Raw genomic sequence first — 23708 nt, 5'->3', positions numbered from 1 at the left:
ATAGAGTGCAGAAATAAATACAACCTTATGAGTGGTTTATCTAGCAGACAAGAAAAGGCAATTACTCTCCTGGAGAAAGTAATCTGAGAACAATTCTCACAGCCAACCTTCCGACAGAAATTAATCCTCACTTCAGACAAAACTACTTCTCTCTGTTTCAAGGTGACAAAAGAGCATCCCAGCCCAACTTATTTCTTGCTGAACTTCTCAAATTTGAACACTCATACTGATAAATCTCTTCTCATTCCTTTGCCTCACAGAACACACTGCCTACCCAAGTTACCAAGATCTCTTCCCTCGGTTGCCAAAGCACTGCTCCAGTTCCACCTCAGCTGTGATGTTTATAGATAAATTCAAGCAGATAAAAGAGTAATAATTAAACCCAAAGAAGGTGAACTAGAAGGCTGTTGACACGGTTTCATTAAAAAGTTTTGATAAACTCAACTTGGAGTAATTCCAAGAAACTCCTTCACCCCCTTTCTCTTTGCAAGTCATTCCAGGCTGCATTCACTCTCCTCTGAAAGGACTGTATATTGGAATCAGACACTACAAGAGCTGTCCTTAGAAGCTACTGTGATTACTGCAGTAGAAACACTGCTACACAGTGTTACTCTTGTGTGTTTCTGAAATAGTACAGTTCTTCTAAAAAAAAAAATAAAAAAAATCACTCAGTGATCCAAGGCAGCCAGTCAGAAATATGCAAACTCAGTAAATATGACTAATCATAAGTACGCTTCCTCTATGTATTTTAGCATTTGTTATCTGCCAGCCTTTAGAAACATCTCCAACTTGATGGTAACTTTCTCCAGAATTAGGAAAATTTTATGTAGTCACACACAAGAGAGGCAATTTCACTTACCGTTGTTAAGACTCTCATAATTGTGTCTATGTGCCAGCGCTTGGAAGGAGCATATCTGACAAAATTAAGAAAACAAGTTAGAACAGTAACTGCCAGTCTTCAACACCAGAAAGAAACCCAGCATCATCAGAACTCCCCCTTTCAGTTACTTCCTGGCCCACTGCTTTGTGAGGAAGGACACCAATACTGAGGGAGGGCTACAACTGACAAACCACACATAAATCAGTGAACAGAGAGGAAATGAATCAACACATTCTCTCTTGGGAACAAGCAGGGAGAGAAACAACACGAAAGGTGTTCACAATCCCGAGGATGTACCAAAAATTATTAGCAAGTAAAACAACGCCATACTTTTCAGCTGCAAGAAATATTCCAGATGCACAGTCTGCCTTGAACTCTGGTTCACAAGAATCTAGGAAATACAGTAACTCCTTCATCATTCCACGGACATTGTTCCCATTAACAAGAGCGAAACTCAGTTCCATTGCACGCCTAGGGCAAGAGACAGAAAACCAATCAAGTAACTTCACCTAGTGAAGGAAGTAAAAAATACCCAAATCCAGCTACAAAAATGCAGTTAACTTTTAATTAAGAGGAGATCAATACTTACTAATCCTGTGAGAACAGCCCTTCCCATTTAATGCGTAGTATTTTTTTTTGTTCATAAGCAGACAAATATCCACTCTTCAAAAAATTAAGGGGGAGTGGGGCTATGGGGTGCTCTAGAAACATCTATCCATATGTTAAAGATAGCTTAAGGCTAGCAATATCTTTCAGCAGCCAGAGTCCAACAGGATTAAAGTCTAACTGTCCAAGTGTAATTAAATACTGGTCATTTCTGACACACACCTGTAACAATTAAAGCATGCCACAACAACTGTCACAATTAAAGCATGCCACAGCATATTTTCTCCACCTTCAGGGATCCAGAACAGACCTGTTTCCAATTCCATATATTAGGGATTCAAATACAGTAGAGATTTAAAATATTAACTGAGAAGCTTTACTGTATCCAGTTGGATAAACTGGATACAGTAAAGCTTCTTATACTGTAGCACAAGATTTCTAGAACCCAAAGTTACCCTGGTATTGTTTTTTCCTCCTCAGCACAGACCTGCTGACACCACAACTAGTCAGAGTACTAGCTCCTTGCTATTCCTTTTCGTGCACATTGAGAGCTCAGAGGCTACTCCCAGACCCTTCTACTTGAAGCTTCTGTAGTTGACTTTAGCACAGGTGTCTCATTCTTCTGCCCTATTTTTGAATGAAGACTACTAACTTCAGATGTGATTGATTTCTGCACAACTTTGCAACAGCTGTATTCAAATGCATTAGAACAGGCTTGCTAAATAACCCTGAGTGAATTTTGATATGGAATTGGGCACACACTATTTGTTCTCAAAAATCTGAGAACATCCAGACAGCACTACTTCTCTACATTTTCCTAGTTATTATCGTAATTAGGATTTTTACAGAATGGTGAATTGTAAATGTGTTACTTTGCTTTTTACCCAGCGAGTACCCAGGGACTGAAAAAATACAGAGATATTCAGAATTAGGTTGGAAATACCAAACTAAATTGCTACCTTTTAACATTTAAATCTGTGTTTAGCTGATGACCTACACAATTATTAGAACTGTTTCCATCCTCCCAACTAGTTCCCAGTTCCCAACTCCCTTATACCTGTCCGTACTGGGTTACAAGTTTTCCCTGTTTATGTTTAATATTTCAGTCACTTTATAGCAGATGCATCAATACTGCAGCTGTGCAGGAATACAATGTTGTCTTCATACCAGGCATTTATCTCAGCACATATTGCTTACCTTCAGTCATATTACATGGTTCATTCCTGTCACAAAGCTCTTAATCATGCAGTTTAATCAAATCAAGCAGAAAAAAAAGGCTTTAATTAAATGGCAAAGCCATTCTGAATTATGCTACATGGACCAAATATGAACTGCACCAGTTACAAGATGATGAGCAGAAGCCGTGCTTCAGATAACCAAAAGCAGATGTCATGTCCTTCCCTCAAGTCCTTGAAGCTTGCTGCCTGAGGACTCTGACATATATCCAGTCAATATAATGCTTCAATGAAGACAGTGCCTTGTCAGCAGCATGAGTGTCAGCATGGCAACATTGTGCTCTGCTGATGGATCACTCAAAGGCTTCATCCTCCAACAGCACTCAGACATGAAGCTCAGTTGTTTGTAGCCTACCTGTGTTTTCCTAGCAAGTGCCAATAAAACGTTTTTGTTGTCTTCTACCCAAAATCTAGATAAGGCTCTGCTGTTCCACAACCGAGCCCCATGCTGCCTCTGACACCAAACAATGGCAGCCTGGCTTGCTCAGCATTTAAGATACAAATTTGTGGTTTGGGATAGTTTGCAACTGTAAAGAGAGATTACATGATACCCAGTACACAGCAGTTAAAAGTAAGTTTCAGAAGCAAGACAAATCAATTTTTTTTCCTGTTTTACACATGTTAGTCTGAGAAGAGCTGTTAAAAAAATCTACAGCTGATTCAAAGATGGGCATAAGTTTGAAGAATGACTATCAGAATGAGGATCTATGGTGTATCTAATCAGTTTGAGTAGATGGAAAAGAAGAGGTTGAGCAATTCTGAGGGCATATTCACATGATGAGTGCTCAGTGGAATTCTGGCCTGTAGCAGAGAGATTCTATGAAATGCAGCAGGAAAAATGCTGCTGTCCCCAACACTGCATGCTGTATGCTGCACTGAGCCCAGACCTTTCTTTGCAACCCAGTTACAGAAAGAATAATGAGGAGGAGGAGAGAGTTTTGAAATAAAGAACAAGAAATCAAGAAGCTGAAAGACTCAGTTTAGAAGAGCAGCCTTCCACATACGCTGGGCAAAGTGAGACCAAACAGTTCAAGAATTTCCATAAGTGACAGAAACAGGAGGGAGTTACTATCATGAGTAAAAGGAACATAACTGAAGTAATGAGAATAAACTGGAAGAAATTAAGACAGAGTACAAGACAAAGTATTTCTCTGGTGAGAAGTAAGGTTGCAAGCTTTCCCAATGCCCAGAGAAGTAGCAACACACTACTTAAATGACAAATGAACACCAAGAATGATAAAAGGATGTGGTTTGTACACAAATTGTTTGAGCAATCAATTAAGTCTGAATTCTACTACTCCATAATACATCTAAGAATACATTATTTGGATGACTTAACACTGCTCCAAGACAACATGTCACTGCCCGTTCATCTGGGAAAGAAAACCAACACGGAGTAAATCAGAGTAGCTTTGATCATAATCATAGTGCATAGAGGCTTTCCATCTTGCTGAGAGCACACAAATCTAATCTCCACTGATATTGCATTCTGGAAAAATTCAGGCCAACAGAATTTTTTCCCCCCCATGAATAGTAACAGCAGCTTTCCAAAGAAGGTAGAAGTATATCTTCATTATCTTGTTTGAATTATGGAACTGTATTATACCTTCACAGTAGTCTCACTCACAGTTCCCCAGGATTATTGTAATTTTCCCCTATGCTCTGCTCACTTTCCACAGACTGTCAATCTCAAGAGTCTGTTTCACTGATAATCTGATTACCTTTTAATGGAGACATCCAGATCCTTCAGGCAGTCCACAATGGTGCTTCGGTGTCGCTGTACTGCATTATGGTCTGTCTGCACAGTTTTCAACAATGACGTCAAAGCTACATATCTGCAAACAGGACATAAGATCATCAGTAGCTGACAGGAACCATTTAATTTGTATGCACAGACACTGTCCCCTTGCCCCAAACCTAGTCTTATCTTGCAACTGAATAGGATTCTCTTGCACTTGGTAATGAATGAAAACCCTGTAGGGGACTTCCTGACCTATCTTCACAGGCGAGCTACCACAGGAAATTGTAACATGCCTCCAACTTATCAACTAACAAGGGCAGGGCCACAGATAAGATTGGCATAGAGAAAAGAACACACCAAGAAAAAAGCAAGCTCAACAGCCACACTAACCCCAAGAGCAGTGATCCCAACATGGTCTCCTGGAAGGCTTTACTTCAGCATCATCTTTGTGTAATTGCTTCTCACATATTTTAAATTGCGTGTTGTCAAAACACATTTTGTACAACTTACCTAATATTTTTGTCGTTGTTTAATAAGAAACGGCCTAGGATGTTAATGGCTAAGACCTGCAGAAAGAGTTAGGGAAGATCAATGATCTAAAAGGGCTGTTGGTTATCTCCATCATTTCACGATCACTTCAAAGGCAACATGTCAAAACTAGCATTGCGGTTCTTAGCCAAAAAGAGCTCTAGAAGCTGCCGAAGCAGAGGAAACGCTAAGGGATGCATCACAGGCTCTCACTTGCACTCAGGACACGCACTCTGCAGGAAATTTTGCCTTTTCGTTTTTATTTTAAGAAATCCAAACACCCTCTCTCCTCCAAAACAAGCACCCTTTCTGCAAAGGTTACAGACTTATCTAGAGCCAGATGCAGAACTGTGTTATAGTGAAACAACCTTGCTTCATGTCCTCCACACAAATTACTCTAATACAATCCTAGGAAAAAGAAAAGGCCACAGCAAAGGCAACTTACTCTCAGGCCACTCTCAGATTTTATATCCATAATAGTCAGCACAGTTTCATAGAGAATGGCATTTCCCACATTTTTACTTGTTTCAGTATTAGTGGCAACCTGCAGAAAGGAAACAAAATAACTTCAATGCATTCAAAGCAGATCCCCTTTGTGCTGCTCTGCAGAACAGGCAGCAAAAGTAACCAACCCCTACAAAATAGCATCACACTTGTAAATATTCATCTCTTTCAACAAAATTTCACTCAGCACGGCAAGCAGCTGTATCCTCACTAGTGCTGCAGAACCTAAATTATTAAGAAACTAAGAGAAAGTTTCAACCAATCATCAACCTTGCAGACCTTACCTGTGCAAGTATATCATTCATTGCTTCACTAGAATCATCATCATTTCTCCCTAAAATTCTTAGTAACCGCAGGATTCGTACCTATTTTATAAAACAAAGCAAAGAAAAGCTTGGATGGCAGTGTTTGACATAGGGTCGTAGTGGCAAAAAAGCAAAAGAAGCTGCTGATTTCCACTCTTAAGCAAAATGCTTATGCCAGGTAAGAACTTTATCAACAAAAACAGGCTTCTGCTGTGCTTATTTTCTTCCCACTAGCCAGAACTGTTCAGAGTCCCCTCTCTACCAGGCACATCCTTCCAAAATGAATACGTGCTGCTTCTTTCTTTTGTCACATAACATGGTAAAGCACTACAACTGCTGGTTAAACTAAAGCAGGTGTCTTTCACTAGGGCAGATGAACAGCATTTGCACAATCAGCTCAAAGGAAGACCAAAGAAGCCTTAAAATCAACACAGGTGTGGTGGTAACCCCCTCATCACACATAAGGCTCAAAACAGAGTCCTAGAATTAAAGCTATCAGTCACTGTTTGCATCAGTTCTTACCTGCAAAAAGGGGTCACTGATCCCAGACACATCATGCTCTGGTGAATATCCAGACATGATAAGGTTCTTCAGAATACGAACTAATTGGGGAACAAGCTGCGAAGAAGAGAGTTGTCCTATTAGGGCACTGTTGTTTCCCTGACCCCAGCTTTGAAGCAAGGTCCAAGAACAAATCTTGTATTTGAAAGCAAGTCAGTCTCTGCATTCTTCCACAAAGTTCAACTTGCACACCTAGAGCTGATGCTCTATGAATACCTCCAGCTTGGCCAAGACACAACTAGAAACAGTTGAGCTGGGACCAGAGCACCATATTGTGTCTTCAAAGTAGTAAATCTACATCTGTGGTATAGTGTAAAAAGAAAACCAGCCTAGTTTCCCTGCCATCTCCTTTTGTTCCTACCTTTGCTCTTCAGGAACTACAAACTCCTCTGAAAACATGCATTTCATGAAACACACAAAATTAACCCTCAACTTCCTGTATCTGCCTTAAAGAGGAAACAGGAGGGTGCTGCAACATCTTCCCTCCAGACATAGTAACAGACAAGTGGAGCATTCCTGGAATCCTTATTCACCTTTGCTTTGCCTTCCAACATGCATGAATTATCAGGACTGAGGACAGAACAAAGGTAAAAATTACAGCCGTGGAGATTGGTTGAGGGCCACCCACCCCCGCCCCCATCTTCCGGAAAGAACAAATTACACCCATGAAGACTATCGGCACTGCAGTTGGACTGGGTAGCTCCTTGCAGCACAGAAAGCCTTTACAGCCTCTCACAGGCAGTTAACTGTCTGTCCTGCTCCTTTCTGGGAATTACCCAAAGTTGCCCCATGATTCAGACAAAACACAAAGCCCAGGGCTACAACTTGCACAGGCACAAAAAAAAAAAAAAAAATCCGTCAAGAATTCCTCAAATGAGGGAAGGCTTGAGGAAAGCAAGTTGATGTTCGCAGAAGGCCGCAACTGAGATTCAGAGATGCCATGGATGAAGAGATTTAGTGACAAGACCAGCACACAAAGAGCATTAGACAAGTACAGATGATCTAAGCATGTGGCATCAATCACAGCTGTGTCATTCAGAGGCACTGCCTCACAAGGGACAAACATCTACAGATTCAAGGCAAACATGCATCATCTAGAAAAATTAACTCTTACCTTTTCATTCTAACTCAGCAGGATTCCAAACAGACAAAAGGGACAAAACAGATGAAGCAAGCATTAGGGATAGGTCAATGTTATACCATTCATAGCATAACAACTATAAGAAATAGCTAGAAAGAATGCCCCAGTGACAAAATTTTGTGCACTCAGCTCTTCTCTCTTTTCCCATAGCTATCACATTAACCAAGCAATTAGTAGCAGGGATGGTACCTGCAAAATGAACCTCATCTGACTTTTTTTCCTGCTTTGACATTTACAAGCAAGGCAAGGGAAGATGCATGCCAAAATGCTAAGATGCACCAAAGAATGTACAGTTTTAAATCCCTAATGATACAGACAAAGAAGAAAGTAAATGGGCATGCAAATAAACAAACACCTTCAAGACTTTTCAGAGGACCAAATGGCTTGCTCTGTTCTACCAGCTTTGTTCAATTTCTCCTTTTTGATCAAGAATTTAGAATGACAATCAAAGCAATTTTCAGGTGCTCTTCTATCGGTAGTCTTTCACATGGCAATAATACAGCAGATTATAGCAAACAAGACAAGGAAGTCAGGAGGGTGATGGGAAGCAAACATTCCTAACCAGAGGAGGAAGAGTGACAGTGACTCTCAAACCCCTAAATTAAAATGGAAAATTGTGTAGCATAGTATGCATCAGGTATCTATACAACTAGAATTTAGATCGGTGTTTTTGAACTGAGTGCATATAACTGTTTGGCTGTGGTTAAGGCATTCAGGTGTTGGTATAAGCTTCCATTTTTCATCTTACTCTCTATGCTTACTTCATTTGTGATTCCAGTGTCACCATGCAATTAGATAGAAGGATTGAGGAAAAACCTAAGGGACCATCAAAGACAACTTTAACTCTAACTCTAGGATGAGTTACAGCACAAGCTTAAGACTGATTGTTTGTAACTTAACCACTCAGTGAAGGGGATTAGGCCTGGATACACATGAAATTCCCACATTTAATGATTAAAAAAATAATTTAGCAAACAGACAATATCATTAAATTCTTCACCCAAACAGTTGTAATGATTTTACTAGAAGGCCATGAATATTAACTTTGCAATATTACCAGTTCACACTTACCTTTCTAAAGTGTGCAAGCATGTCTGGGCTTCTCTCACACATCTCTGTGAGGAGAACAACTGATGTGTGAAGAACACCTAAAGGTGAGGGAGGGGGAAAAGAAAAATATATCTCCATTTAACATCATTCCACTGGCTCTAGACATTTGATAAACATCACAAGGAAACAACAGGAAATCATTAAAAATGTTCTTGAATTCAACATATCATATCTTGCAGCTGTGTCCAAGGGAAAGCAGATAGCAATGTTCTCCTGTCTTAAAGCTGCAATTAAAGGCCAAGGCAGGAGATAAATTGGACTTGGTCTGCAGAAACTCGCATACTAAACATACAGTAATGGTCATAGTTGGGCTCCTGCCCTCTAAGGTCTCTTCTAAAACCAACCATTCTATGATTCAATACAAATGTAAGGCTCCAGAGGGACAGCATGTGTTAATTGCATTGTGGGTGTCAAGTTCCTCACACTTCCTAATTTTCTCTTCTGATTTGGGTTGCCTAGCAGACCTTCTGTCACCTTCCTCAGGAGGCCTCAGAACTCCATTTAAAGAAAGACTACACAAAAATAATACCTCCTAAGAAGCCTAAGAAGCCGCTTCCTTAGAGTCACTTTAGGCAGTGTACAGGATAAAAATCAAATGTTCCCATTTCACCCACTCTGAAGTGTATCAAAACACAATGAAAGAGTTCCTTTTGTCACCTATGCCATGTTAAAGTCCTGTTGACTAGCAGAGTCATACACATCTCTTCCTTCTAAATGACATTTGCATTCACTGTGTAGAAATGGAAAGAAACAAATCATACAAATACACCTCTGAAGTTCCCTCCAAACAAAAGGCTTAGGTAGCAAGTGCACTATCCTCTAGAGAATGGCCTAGCCTTGCTAAGTACAATCTCAGCTATTACCGTGGTTCTTCTCGTTCAGCAAGTTTTTGGTGGCTGGCAGGAACATCTCCATAAGTTCAGGCACCTTTCTGATGACATGAACAGCGCACAGTGCTGCCTGGATAGGAAAAACACTTTTTACTACACACTGCAAAGACAACAATACCTATTTTGGGAATATCTAGCACAGTGGGAACTATAACAATCTTCATGATAAACAAAGGCCTGGCACATTTTTTCATCTCTCTATTACAAGTGTTACTCAACAGCATTCCAGAAGAGAGCTCAATAAATGGGGAGCACTGAACTACAAACTAATACTCCCCCTAGTAATGGTTCATTTTTACATTATTCACATAAGAAGTGCTATTATTTGCAAAGCAGCTCTGCCTTTAATAGGGCTACTTCAGCCTGTCTTCTTCTTGCTGGGAAGGAGAAAATGCATTGGAAAAAAATAATTAAACTTACTGTAAAATTATGGCTTATTTACTTTCCCTCCTTCCCCCAAAAACAACTTCCTCCTGGAGGTGGTGGGTACTATGAGAAACAAAACTACATTTCCAGGGTTTTTTGAAAAAACACATGCCTATTTCTTCTAGGATGGAGAAGCAACAGGAGACACTATTCCCTGCAACTGCCTGAAAATCAAGTGCCTCTTTCCAGAACACAGCAAGACCTCTTGGCATTGCCTTCTCTCCAAACTCTCTCTAGATCTAGCACTAGACAAAGGAGTAACAATGCATCTCTTCCTAAATCTTAGTGCTTCACACTCTCACCAAGACTTATCAATAAATAAACCTAAAAGAATAGGGGCAATCACACTTCGCTGATGCTATGGCACATTTGCTACAGAAATGAGACAATTTATAAGTGTTTGTCCATTTCAAGACCTTAACCCTTCTAGTTCTCATACTACTGTTACCATCATCAACAGAAGACATCAAATAGGTTCAAATATTCTGATACCAGCCTGCATTGTTAATAACCAGGGTCTTCTCTTATCTGAGAAGATAAATCAAACTGGTGACCAGAATTTTGAGGCTAATGTCCAGGAGGGGGCAAGCGTTCACATTATCACCAATAACATTATGGGAGAAGAGTGCAAAACCAGAAGCAACTGCCTCGCCAAATGGATGCTTGCTTATCTTTTAGAGGCTTACTTACATTCCTGCTATTAACAGACAGGGAGTTTTGAGCTCTGTCTTGCACACTGCGAAAATATTCACTCAGTGTGATCTCAGTCATCTGGTATTCCAGATATTAACAAGGTGTTCAATCAATCTTGCCTTTTAATCCATAACAAAGTATTCAAGAGTTTCCTGAAGTACCTTCTTCCTAAGATAGGAATTGGAAGTTTTGAGGAGCTTTTCCACCTCTCCTGCAAGGTCTCTGCACATTTCTGAGGAGCCCATGCAGCCAAGAGTACAAAGTGCCAGCCCCTGCACATACTGCGTGCTGTGATTAAGGTCACTGCAAAGGAGAACAAAAAAAGTCAATCAGCATGCACACACAGAAATTGAACACACAAAAAAGGGCATCTACAGCTAGAGTCATCTATCCAGCAACACATGGCCTGAAAGAACTTTCTGGATTCACAGCTCTGTGGGAGCACAACTCAGGATCAATGAAAGCTCTGAGTGCATGTACCACAGGATTTGCTACTCATTCTACTTAGAATCCTCAATTAAAAAGATAAAAATACTTGGTTTAACTATCAGGTTGACCTGTCAGGGTATCCAAGGATTGAGCTGAGAAGAGGGAAGACTATACAGAATTCCATTTCATATGGTTTTAGCTTTGGAACTTGCATGCAAAGTACAGACCAGCAGTGACACTGTGGGCTGACCCAGTTTAAATATGTTCTACAACAGGCTTTAGCTTCTGCATTTACAAACCAAACAGTATAGAAAAAACTGTGCAAAAGTATTCTCTATCCTTACCAAAACCCACAAACCCCACCATTCACACACCTTGAAAATAATTCATACAAGAATTCTGTTCAGCAATTTTTCCTATCCATATGCCTAAGGAAGTTGTGAAAAGTGGTCACTACGAAGCTAAACTACCTAACAGGAGATGCTATTCATAAGGCCAGCTACAATGTCACACTAAGCACAAGACAATATAGCTTCTACATGGCAATCCCAACAGCCTTGAAAATCAAATTCTACACCACTTCTCCATCTGTGTTTGGTACTAAGGTTGCCACAGCACCCAGGATTCAATGCTGAAGAAAGTAAAAAATACAGTTCGTGGTCTGGGAGGCAACGAGAGCTGGGGACTGCAAGATGGAAGAGCTGAGGAAAGAAGTGGTTCTGAATCAAACATGCAAGAGGTGCTGAATGCAAAGACAGTATTCTAGTTGTAACATGAAGCAGTTATGGCAACATGCAGATGAAGGAACAGGTAGCACATGCTCTTAAATAGGTTTAGTTTTTTGTTTCCTTCCTTTATCAATTTTTTGGCAGCTATATAAAGCTGTGCGTATCACAAGTACATGCTTCAAGAGGTTGCTTTCCTTTTTGTCTCAAAAATCTGGGTCTTGCTATGAAACACTAAAAAACAATGCCATAAATAAATCCCTTAATGTCTAGATAAAAGCAAGACACAATGGCAGATATAGAAGCCGAAGGAGAAAGCAATATACAACCCAGAAGATGATGGGAAGCTGTCCACCATGTTTGCTCAGCTTCCATCTGACTCATTTCCAGTTAAAACTCACTACACCCTTACCAAATTCACTGTAGCATAAGCCCTGGTTCTAACGGAAGCACCTCACAGGTATAGCACTTCAATGAAAGATCTTTAGACGAAAATCTTGTCTCCTGGATGCTAGGTTCAAAGTTAGCATATCCTCAGGCCCACAGTTTTGTCAAGTTTCTTTTAAAGCACTTTGAGGCCACCGTCTAATTGAAGATCAATACTTTACTTGCTAATATCTGAGAGACTTAATTGCTAATAATACATACATAAGTACATAATAATAAAAACCAGTACACCACACACAACCTTCGGGTAGGTCAACCAGAACCCAGCTGTTCCATACCTGCTCCAATCCATCTCGAAAAGAAAACACACTCATCATCACCCACTGAACTATGATGTAAGAAAGTCCCACTTTAACATTGCTTTGCTGAGAGAAGTATGAAAAAAATAGTCATTCCCATCCCCTCTTGTCTGATTTCAGCAAAATGACAGCACATCCCAAGCTGCGGCCTTGCTTCCAATGAAAACCATTTGTCAGGACCATTACATTTTAAAAAGAAGGCAAGATACATAGCCTTGTTCCTTGACAACTCTTCAGAGTTTGTCAGCAGAAGCAAACAAACACACAGGACATGTGTTGCTTGCTACATATGCCTCTTCAAAACCAATGCAATTTTATATTCTGTTCCCACTAAAGAAGCTAGACAGGATGGCCCAATACAGAGCACTACAACAACAGCCTTTTTATGGTCAACAGCACACAACAATTTCAAGGCACCAGTTTTCTAACACAAAGGAAAAACCCTAAAATACTCTAAGTATCACTGTCAGAAGGATACTTTCTGATACTGAAACCTCAAATCATCGTTTGATGGAGGGGTGGTACCCTTACTTCTTGATGCAATTGGTCATAAGAAGATGAACATCCTGTCTCTCATCCAGCAGCAACATGGCACCTAAATACCCAATGCGCTTGTCTGTGAATTTCTGAGACGCAATAAGCTTGAGGCACTCCAACTGGAAAAAAAGGAAAAAAAGAAAAAAAAGACATAATTAGCTTGAAAACGACTTCTTAGCTAGAGAAGAAACAGTTTGAATTTTGATGTGTAGTAACGTATGTATCTCAGAGTACACTTTTAAAGGTGTATTCGGTTTCCATTTTGGTGATGTGGAAAACCAAGAAAGATGAAATGACCTGGCTAAAGTTCCAACAAAGCCAGCAAGAAGGTCATTAGCAGCTACGGTGCCTTGAAGTGGTCAGACACTGTCGGTCCTCCATGACCTCAGATACACCAGATATGTTGGTTAATGTCAGACCACAAAAGTAAATGATAGCACATTGATAGAGAGGAAAGATACATCAGTAAACTCAAAATAATAAGGATCTGGAAATCTAGATCATGTGTCATGTTTGATATGCACATAAAATTTTTTAACTAAACTTAAAAGGTTCAATTTACCTACTAGGAAGAGGATCAATGCTCTGTAAGCTGCCAAAACAAGGACATGTAGTGATAGGACAAGGGGTCGTGACTTCAAATGGAAAAAGGGGCAAGTTTAGGTTCAATATTAGGAAGAAATTCTTGGCAGTGAGCATGGTGAGGCCCTGGCACAGGCTGCCCAGAGAAGCTGTGCCTGCCCCTGGATCCCTGGAAGTGTTCAAGGCTGGGCTGGACTGGGCTTGGAACAACCTGGACTAGCAGGTGTCCTTGCCCACGGCAGTTAGAGCTAGATGACCTTTCAACCCAAACCATTTTAGGATTCTATGACTCTAAAACCAGGTTATGTTTATTGTGATCTGTAACTAACTTGCTATCTAGGCAAAAAGTAGATTGTCAGAGATAGTTATGTTTTCGCACGCCTCTGTAATCTCTGAACACCAGAAGTTTACTAAAATCATGTGCATTCCAGTCACTACAAGTTTCCCTTTCCCCCTGTAGAAATGGCAACTGTGATCAATAGCACAGAAGAGATTCCCAAGACAACATACATAGTTTTCACCTGCACTCTGCGAATTTAAAATTTAACTGCCAGCTCATTTTTATATCTGACACTTTGAAAAACAAATACCATCCACCAGAGAGATATTCTGACATTACAATGCACTAAAATAGTTTTCTGTAACAGATAATCAATTATAATCTATGTCTACTTTCCTGACAGGGAAGTAAAGTTCTATCCCTCACAAACAATTTCTGTAAGTCTGCTTTACTAGCTGGGGCAGCAAATAAGCATGCACAATAGGTCTGAGGAGGGGTCACACAGAGCTGGCAACAGATCCATAGCAAAGGGGGCACACACAGGCAAAGACACGAGGTGTCAGGAAAAGGGATTCATATCTTCAGCTAGACAGAAGCTTGAACAGGGCAACAGACACAGGTGAGATGCAAGAAACACACACATCAACAAGAGTAAAGCTGCACAGTCTATTGGTAAGAAAATTAAAGGTGAAGTGCCAGAGAAAGAAAGTGCTATGGCCTAGTCCCCATCCTGCAAGTTCTCATGACCACGTGGCATTAGAACGCACACTCAGCTGTTGACATTGTTATCATATGCAAAAGCCCAGCTACTGCAAAGATGACAAATCGGGAAGAAAAGGCTTGAAAGAAATTGAGTTCAGTCTGCAAGGCTAAATAGGATGAAAACCTCGAATAAACACCTCTGAACAACAAGACCAGTCCTCTGCAAAGATAACTGAATTTGCCCAAATGCCCGAGATCAGCCACAGATAATAATATACAGAACACTAGATATCAAGCTCTCATGTTTCCAGTGCTTTCTGTAAAAGAATAATGCACCTCTGAAACAACCTTCTTTCCTGGGTTTACAAGATACTTATACAATCCTCCGCAAAAACGCAACATAAAATTGATGACACCTAAGCTACAGAGTAAGAGCCAATGAAGGCAGAAGAGGAAGAGCGTAAGAAAACTGATGACTGGAACAGATACTCTAAGATATATTTTAAATTCAAAAGTACTAGAAATGTATTAGTGAAATTTACCCCATGAAAGGCTGATGAGTACTTGCTTAACTTGTATAGAAGCACACGCAAACTAGATTCATGCACAGCAATACTAAGAAACATGATCAGCTGAAGCTCTTACTAGGTGTAATTAGTGGAAAAAATCTTGATACTGTTAAATCCATTTCATTCAAAGGAACAATTAAAATCTGCTACATCACCACTGTAACAGATACTACTGGCATGTAACCAGACTACAACTGACCCAGCTTTTACTGACATAGGCACTCTTCCAACTGCAATTTTTTTTCAAATAGAAACAATGACAATAATAAAGTTATCTGACCATTTGTCCAGGCTGTCTGACGACTTCCAAACTTGCACAAACAGCATTTGCACATGCTCAGGAGACAGCATGCCATCCAGTGCATATCAGCATGCACTGGCTAAATACAGCGCTCATTCTCATACTTGTGTACAAGATATCCCAGGTCAAATTTGTGGAGCCCTGGGTTGGATAGAAGTAGACCAACCACTCACTCCTGGTTACCCAGACTGTTAGCTGCTGTGTGCTTACAGCTTTAAAAGAGACTGTAACGCCACTTGTGGCTCTCCTGTTTTTTAGCAAAACTTCTTTCCTGCATATTTATCCTATCACTCTCAGAAGCTTACTGTCTACATTGCAGGACTGTCTATCTGCAAGACTCCACTGTTGGTAGAGCCTGTGTCCTCAACAGGTCCCCAGCTCACACAAACTATACTCCTATACAACAGTAGCACCTTGAAAGAATTCCCTCCAGTGATAAGTGTTAAGGACATGCAAAGTTCTCTAACTCACTCTCTTGCAGAACACTTGTTTAAAACCCTTTTCAGCATTGGGCCCTCCTGAAAATGCAGCTGATGAATTACAAGAGAACCAAGGGCATTGGATGAAGTACTCTGCTCTCCAAATAGTCAGAATAGATGCTTCTTTTCAAGATGTAGCAAGCCTGGCAATAACAGATACTGAACAATCTGCTTTAGCCTTCTTTCATTAACAGCGAATTTACCATTACTAACCAAAGCAGAAACTGAAAATTTCTGCTTTAGTTAGTAATGGTAAATTAGTAAATTGACTTAGTAATGGTAAATTAAATCATTAAACTAAATGGCAAATTATAATCTTCCTTGGATGGGATTAAATACTTGAGCAACAAGATAGAAGAATGAAATTTTGCTCTTAACATAGCCAAACGTTGAAATTCTAGATGACACTTTTGTAACACTTTTCATTATTCTTAAGGCCCCAAGATAATTAATGTTTGTGACAGGAAGTTTCTCCCTTGGACCAGAGAGCCCGGCTATGAATAATGCTAAGAACAGAATAATACACAACTTCACTTGCTCTTTTTCAAAACTCTTTACCCTGAGAGAATAATCCAATAATATAGAAGTAAGATGAGGCACTTCATATGCTATAGCAGAGCCCAAACTCCAAACTCACTAATCCTAACTATCTGCAATTTGATTTCACTGATTTGAGCTTACTGTTTCAGACATATTAGGACTGGTAAATTCAGTCACAAATGGACAGACACACAAGACATGAAGCTACTTGAAGGGATACAACAATTTGACTGATTTAAGCTTTATTGAAGACCCAGGTTAGATTACTACTAACAGGACACTTACTGACTTCTAAGCAAAACTATGTCGCCTATGCACCCTAACCCAAAGGCTAAACAAAGCTAACCTGAGGGACACCTTGTAGATCAAGAGCTTCCATCTTTCTGTCTCCTTTCCCTAAAATTTCTGTCAAAAATAGCACATCAAAAATAAGCCAAGTGATGGAAAACTCATACCTGCATTCTCCATGTCACCTGACTAAGATGGGGATAAGGAACACCAGCTTCTGATTGCCAGGAACAGAGCAGCTCTTTTCTGTCTCAAATACATTACTTTATATGGAAAAGGGCATAGAACCTCCTTTGAACTATGTGGTATTTTTCAGAGACAGAACTCCAAAGTGCTATTTTGATCCAATCTAAAAACATCCCTATGTCTTGGACTGTGGTTTAAGCACTACTGCTCTGCAGAAACAGGGATGGTGAGGAGGAGATAGTATGGCAAAAGCAGACTAACCTCAAGTTTCAAAACAAAATATGTAAGCCCCAAACAGCAAATATCACTAATGAAGTCTAAACTAACTAACATAGGTTCAGAACATACGTGAAAACAGACCTCAAAACAGCCCAAAGGTGTGAAGAAGAACTGCGCCTAGGAATGCTCTGAACAAGTTAATGTGCCCAAAACACAGAAGACAGACTGGCTTATGCACAGAAGGCACTAAATTTTAACCTACCTGGCCAAAATGCGCAGGATATCCCAGCATGTGCATATACAGCAGCTTTGCCACGTTTCTGCATCGGTACGTGTTATCTTCCTCTCGGAAGGATGACCGGATAGCAGCACATTCTTTTTGGATCATCTCACGCTCTTCTGCCTGGGTTCTTGCTGTCCGGATGGTCCGGATCAACTCCCGCAGTCTGATGGGGGCTGGCATCCTCTGAGAGAAGAAAGAGGACTGTAAAACTTTTACTGTCTCTAAAGGTTTCATAAGGGTCTCACACTTCCAGGTATTCTTTTTTCTTTCTTAATCTTCAACTATGTAAGTAAAAGAATGAAGAAAATGTAGGCTACCTCAGTAGCATGGCTAAGAGTAAACTTGAGAACCTGAGGACTTCACTGTACCTCACATCTGCTCTTCCAGAACCTTAGAAATGGGAATTACTCCAATTTGAGCCAGCTGTCAAATGAACATAACATGATTCCCCACCTGAGACAGGCATAAACAGCACTCTGCAAGGTACTCTCATATTCATATCATTGCCTCTCTCCAGAAAAGGCAGGCTCCAAAGAGAAATGATCCCAGAATCATGACAACTTGGGGACAGAAATCCTCTACAAAACACACCTCTGTTTAACAACTTGCACAAGATTTCATCTAAGCGGCCATTTCAGATGGCTATGCTTCAAAAAACCTGCTAACTTGTGCCATACACACTTCCTTCTTAGAAGTGTGGAAGTCAGCAGAAAAGCACATGGAGAGCAATCTTAGGTGTGTGGATATTTCAGAGAATCCTGCTTCAAATAGAAATAATCAGGTTTACATCATCCTTTCATTACACCCCAATTAGAACAGCCCTTTGTGAAACAAACAAGCCTGTGGCATTACTGTCTGGCAGTATGGGTATGAAAGGTGTATACAAGAACACAGAGTTGTTTCCCCTCATCAGATGGAATACCAATGGAGTCATCTGACCCACAGAGCAATTTAGTCTACCAAGTTCCTGTTAAGAGGAAAGTGGCTATCAAACAGAACCCAAACTTTAGGATTTATGTTTAACAGTTGAACTTTTTTAGTTCATGTTCACCAAAGCAGACTTCTGACTTTCAGGGAGCTCAGACTATATAAACATCTTTACAACCTTCTTTCATCCACGCCAGCGTTTGAACAGAACTGAGCCCTTCTGATAAGGTATCAGACCAACTTGTAAGAAGTTGCCATGTCAGTCTGCTAGAGATTTTGTCTGGATCACCATTCCCCCTGAATACTGTGTCATACAGTTTAAGCACTGCCATATAAGAAAAAGATGTGCATTCAGGTGCTGCACTTAACTGGCTTACATGATGCCACTGAACAGAGAGGCTGGAACACAGAGCTAACGGGATTTCTTTGCTTGCAGAAAAGCAGAGAGAGATGCATGTACAAGTGAAAAGGTGGCCTTACAGTAAGCCAGACAAAGGCAGCTCCGAGTCTCGATTACAAACTCATACATACACTAGGCCTCTTCAGCCAAACCATGTAGACTCCTCATATTTAAGTTCCCCATCTTCATACTTTAAAAAGCTTGAATTTACAGAGACACAAAACATTCAGTTTTGAAAATGGAAGAGCAGAGATATTCTTCTTGCATAAGGAAACTTTGTCCCAAAATGCTGATGTGTAGGATCAAGACTATTGGACACATTAATCCTTACTTTTGTCTTGTCTCTCCATGTGAATTCACAACACTTCCTCACATTAGTGTGATATGAATAAATTAATGGTTGCTATGCACTCATGCTGCACTAACAAGCATAACAGAAATAGTCAGGGAAAAGTAAGAAATCCATCTCCAGAACAAGCCCTTCCATGACCACTTCCTTTGCTGCCATGCCTTCATGTAATACAGTTCTACATCCTTTCTCAAGGGGAACAAAAGCGATATGCTGCATGTAGCACTTAAGGGGTAGATGTCATATTGATGTATTTATATAAAATGCCTTCTATTTTTTTGCCTCACTATTAGTTTCCTGAAAATTGGTAACACTCTGTGGAGTTTTGATTGTGGCAAAGTACTCAGCTTGTGTTTTTCACAACAGTATCATAAATGCAAAAATCTCTTTCCTGGGTGACAACTGTCCATGTTAAGTGTTGAATTTTTAAGCCTAGACTCGTCTACTACACACACATACCACATAATTCTAAACTGATCATGATAAGCCACATTCTTGTTGGAAAATTGAGCAGGAGTTACAAAGATAAAAGCGCTACTGCAGAAATATTCCTCCGCAGCCCATAGGCGATAATTTCATAATCACTAAGACCCCTCATGCTGAAAAAGGTGAGTCCAGTGCACCAACCTGCACGCACAAAAAGCAGCTTTGCCCCCTTCCTCCCGAAAGCAGGCCCCAGACACACCAGCCTGGCTTGTGCACAGACAGGCAGCAGTGAGAACATGCAGCTTTGGGAGACCTCAGATGGGCTGGAAAAGAGGTGAAAGGTTCGCTCCAGCATGAATCCACACTTATGCTATGGCTCTGCACCCTAATTAAGTTTATCTACAACACTGCTGTTCCTGACAAGAAAAGCAGTGGCTACTACTAGTCTACCTATTACAAACATGACTGACTCCTTTATTTTAAAGGAAGTGTTCTTTACAAAGTTTTTGAAACACTAACACATAACCTGCAAACAAACTGAGGTTTGCCAACAAATTGTTTAGATACCACAAAAGCTGTTTTGTTCTCACTCTGTATCTGAAGGTTTATAAACTGCTGAACACTGATATCTGCAGCCTGTGACTTGTACAAGCCCACTCCTTTCCTTGCCAGTGGACCAAAAACTTTCTGTAGGTATGCCCATGGAAGGCTTCAGCATCTTAAGCTTGGCCCTGGACAGCAGAAAATAAAAGGAAATACTGCGTAAATAGTTCTGGTCAAGGGAAAAACAGAATTCAACAACATTACTATATATGTGAAGTACAGCTTTTTATGAATACTTTTTTTTCATCCTTCTCCAGTGTTTAGGCAGGACTTCCTGTCTCACCAAAAAGGCAGGTACTGTGACGACAAACTGAAGATCTAACATCATTCAGATATTGAAAAAAGTGAATAGTCAGTATTTACAAATACCCTTGCATAAATAAAGAATTAGCAAGGCACACTGTAAAGATTATTTTTTCTCCTCACTTCATAATCACAGGAAAGCAAGCAGAACCAACACTTCAGAAAGCAAGGATTGATGAGTAAGACCCAAAAAATAATTTCTGAGGCTTCCTGCTGTTCTCACTTGTGTAACAGCTAACACAGTTACACGGACAGTCTAACCCAAAGGACTAAGAGCAACTGTATCTCACACACACACACACACACACACACACGCTCCCTGCCTGATGAGAACAGAAAAATTCAGACCTGCTCTGATGGAGGATTACAAAAGGACAAAAGACAGGGCTGTGATTTATTTTCCAATATTCAGAAAAAGGACTTCTAGCCTTGTGCTGCAACTACATACTTGTTTTTAGTCAATATCAAATCGTTCAGCTTTTAATATACCTTTGAATCCATCCCATAGAAAAGGTTTTGCACCCATCTATGTAAAATAGCATCTTCCCCTCACAAATCACCCTACATGTTTATCCTTGAAGCTTGAGCTCTTCTTATGTACATTCCTCCAGTATTTCAATACGAGGTAATTCCCATGCAATGCAGCACATTGTTTTTTTCCCCTCCACAAGAAAATGTTCTCTCAACATCAAAAATTCTTGCATCAGGTACCTGCTCTTTGCCTTCAGCGACTTTAAGATTCTTCTGCATGCTAATACTCATCATCATACTCATGGAAATCTCATCAGTTTTGAGTTTCAGACATTTCAAGTATGCGTAAGCAGTAGTTACTGCAGATGAGAAGAAACTTTGGACACAAGAACAATTAAATTCAGAAACATTACAGAAGAGATTAACATTTACCTAGTTTCAGCAATTCCTAAGCCTACTGTAATGCCAACAGACCTTTACTGCAATAAAGGGAGGATAACTGTATCATCTAGCAGCAGCAGACAGTGGAGCTTCCCTTTAGCTGGTGCCTAAGTGCTTCTTAGAACTTCCTCCAAAGTAGCAAATCTTGTTCTTCAGGATTAGTTAACGTTTTTCACCAGTACAGACACATTCTTTTACTCTTTGCACATGAACATAAATGACAAGGCAGTTTGTAGAAGTTGTACCCTATTTCCTCCTTGGGTTGAAAACAGGAGTTTCCTTTAGCCATTTCTTTGCTAATTACAAGCTCCAAAAATCAGAGATGATTTCTAAATACTTGAAAAGAGCCTACTGTTAATATTTACAATATCTGGTAGTGTTGAACACAGAATTCTTCAACCTTATGAGATCTTTTTCCTCTTCTAATTTCAAAAGCCTTGCTCCTTAGAAGAACATACTATCAAGATCAAAACCTCTGAGAGAGTCGGAGACCTAATTCAGATTAGTTCAAGTTGTATAGGTGGCTGGTGTTTAAGTTCCTTAGAAAAAAAAATTCCAGCTTCTTTCCTGAAATCCAGAGACTAGGAAAGGTGTCGCCTCAGTGATCCTCCTCCCTCTGCTGTTCAGGAATCCTTCCCATGAACTAATAAAAAGGCATTCTCTCTCTTTGTGTAACTCATTCCTACTATACACAAGTGGAAAAAAAACAACCAAACCAAACCCAACAAAAATCTTCATGAATTACACCATTTAGTTTTCATTTAAATTGTACTGATAAATTACTGTTTTCTCCTTCATATGGTCTGTTACTAGTGGAAGCTTGTCACATTTGAAAGTTAAATATTTTATTCAACAGGCCATTATACCAAAAACATTTGTGTATAGAACTTCACCAGAAATCTCTCTTAGAATACAGCCACATTCAAATACAATGGGTCACCTCTTATACTTACAACACACACCTAATATTATCAAAACCCACCTTGAAAATGCTCAAGTGCTTTAGTTAAGCTTTATTCCTCTATCAGGAATTGCAGAGTAAAGACAAAGGATAGTCCTTAAACACTGAGTTGAGAGCACGTCCTCTGGAAACTATTCAGAAATGTTAGCTTACATTTAAAATATCCTATGTGTTTCTAAGACAATAAAACTTTAAAAAATAACAGCTGTTTTAAAACTTCTTTAGGACAAATTATCAGACATTTAACATTCCATTATTATTTAACCTTTAATTCTGGAAACATTAAGACATAAAGGCCATCAAAAGAATGAAATTATTTATAGAAGAGACCTACTGTTTGGGGAAATGATCTGAATTTTCACTTGTGGTGATATACACACCAAGTTACAGCTTTTCATGTAAATAGCATTTCTGAACTTGGTTCTGTCTAGAAAACACCCCAAGCCTGAAGCAGCATAGGTTTCAAACACATGTAAAACACACAACTCCAGTTGCTCCACCCCAACACATGCAGAAGCAATCACACTCCTCAAGCAACCCCAGCTTTTGGGAAGTTACACAACTGAAGCCAGACCAAACTCCCAACTGAAAGCAACAACAGAACTCCCCTACTTGCTTAGGTGCAACTGAATCCAGCCTAGTACACACAAGAGCAGAGGATCTGTCCAGACTCCATGAAAGGAGTAATTGCAGTGCTGACACCCAACACTGATGGCTTCAACTCCACATTGCTATAAGTAGGCTTCCCACTTCTATCAGACACTTAAAAAGAAAAATATTTTAGTAATAAAACCAAAAACATACTCTCCAAGTAGAAATGAGGGTGTCAACAAACGCAGAGATATTAGTATATGGTCTGGTGTTATCAATATTTATACAGGTAACAGTAAATATTAAATTATTATAACTATTTTTACAATAAACACCAAAGCAAGGAGCACCATCATCATCATCAAGGGCAAAGGCAACACAAATGAGCTGAGAGAAAGAGCAACCAACCACAGAACACGGTAAGTGTGACAATCTCTGGTGAGGAAAAAGCTATTGAATGCAATAGAGAACTAGAAAGCAACATCAGAAAATCAGAGACCAATTAAGTCAGCAGGGGGCTTCAAAATGCATTCTCCTAAGAAAAGGCATCAGAGTTACACTTTGCTTTATGCAGAGACAGCTGGAGGAGAGCAGGGGAGGTCAAATAAGAAAAAAAGTATCCCAAAACAAGAGCTAAAAAATGGTCTTGGAAGAAGAGATGGTCCCACTTCCAGTTACATTGAAAAAAACAAACTCACCAACAAGAAATGAAGCACAACAGTACTCAAGAAGCAAGGCTCGGTGCTGCTC

The 23708-nt window shown here is 39.9% G+C and overlaps 1 protein-coding gene and 1 non-coding gene across 2 annotated transcripts in view; both read right to left on the bottom strand.

Moving 5' to 3' along the window:
* Positions 1–23708, bottom strand: part of AP1G1 (adaptor related protein complex 1 subunit gamma 1) — a 37838-nt gene that overhangs the window by 11322 nt on the left and 2808 nt on the right. The window contains exons 2-14 of the mRNA XM_066557134.1: positions 17466–17669; positions 13052–13176; positions 10782–10923; positions 9475–9571; positions 8573–8649; positions 7475–7483; positions 6322–6417; positions 5779–5859; positions 5436–5534; positions 4973–5028; positions 4443–4556; positions 1211–1351; positions 860–914 (exon numbers count right to left, since the gene is read on the bottom strand). Coding sequence (XP_066413231.1) covers positions 860–914; positions 1211–1351; positions 4443–4556; positions 4973–5028; positions 5436–5534; positions 5779–5859; positions 6322–6417; positions 7475–7483; positions 8573–8649; positions 9475–9571; positions 10782–10923; positions 13052–13176; positions 17466–17666 — 1293 coding nt within the window. The 5' untranslated portion in view covers positions 17667–17669. The remainder of the gene's footprint in view (positions 1–859; positions 915–1210; positions 1352–4442; positions 4557–4972; positions 5029–5435; positions 5535–5778; positions 5860–6321; positions 6418–7474; positions 7484–8572; positions 8650–9474; positions 9572–10781; positions 10924–13051; positions 13177–17465; positions 17670–23708) is intronic.
* LOC136561468 (small nucleolar RNA SNORD71) lies at positions 2959–3045 on the bottom strand. Its single transcript, XR_010784353.1, has one exon. It is a non-coding gene; the product is annotated as a small nucleolar RNA SNORD71 (small nucleolar RNA).

Source organism: Molothrus aeneus, chromosome 11, assembly GCF_037042795.1.
Source record: "Molothrus aeneus isolate 106 chromosome 11, BPBGC_Maene_1.0, whole genome shotgun sequence".
NCBI lineage: Eukaryota > Metazoa > Chordata > Aves > Passeriformes > Icteridae > Molothrus > Molothrus aeneus.
This window is presented reverse-complemented; position numbering and strand designations above follow the sequence as displayed.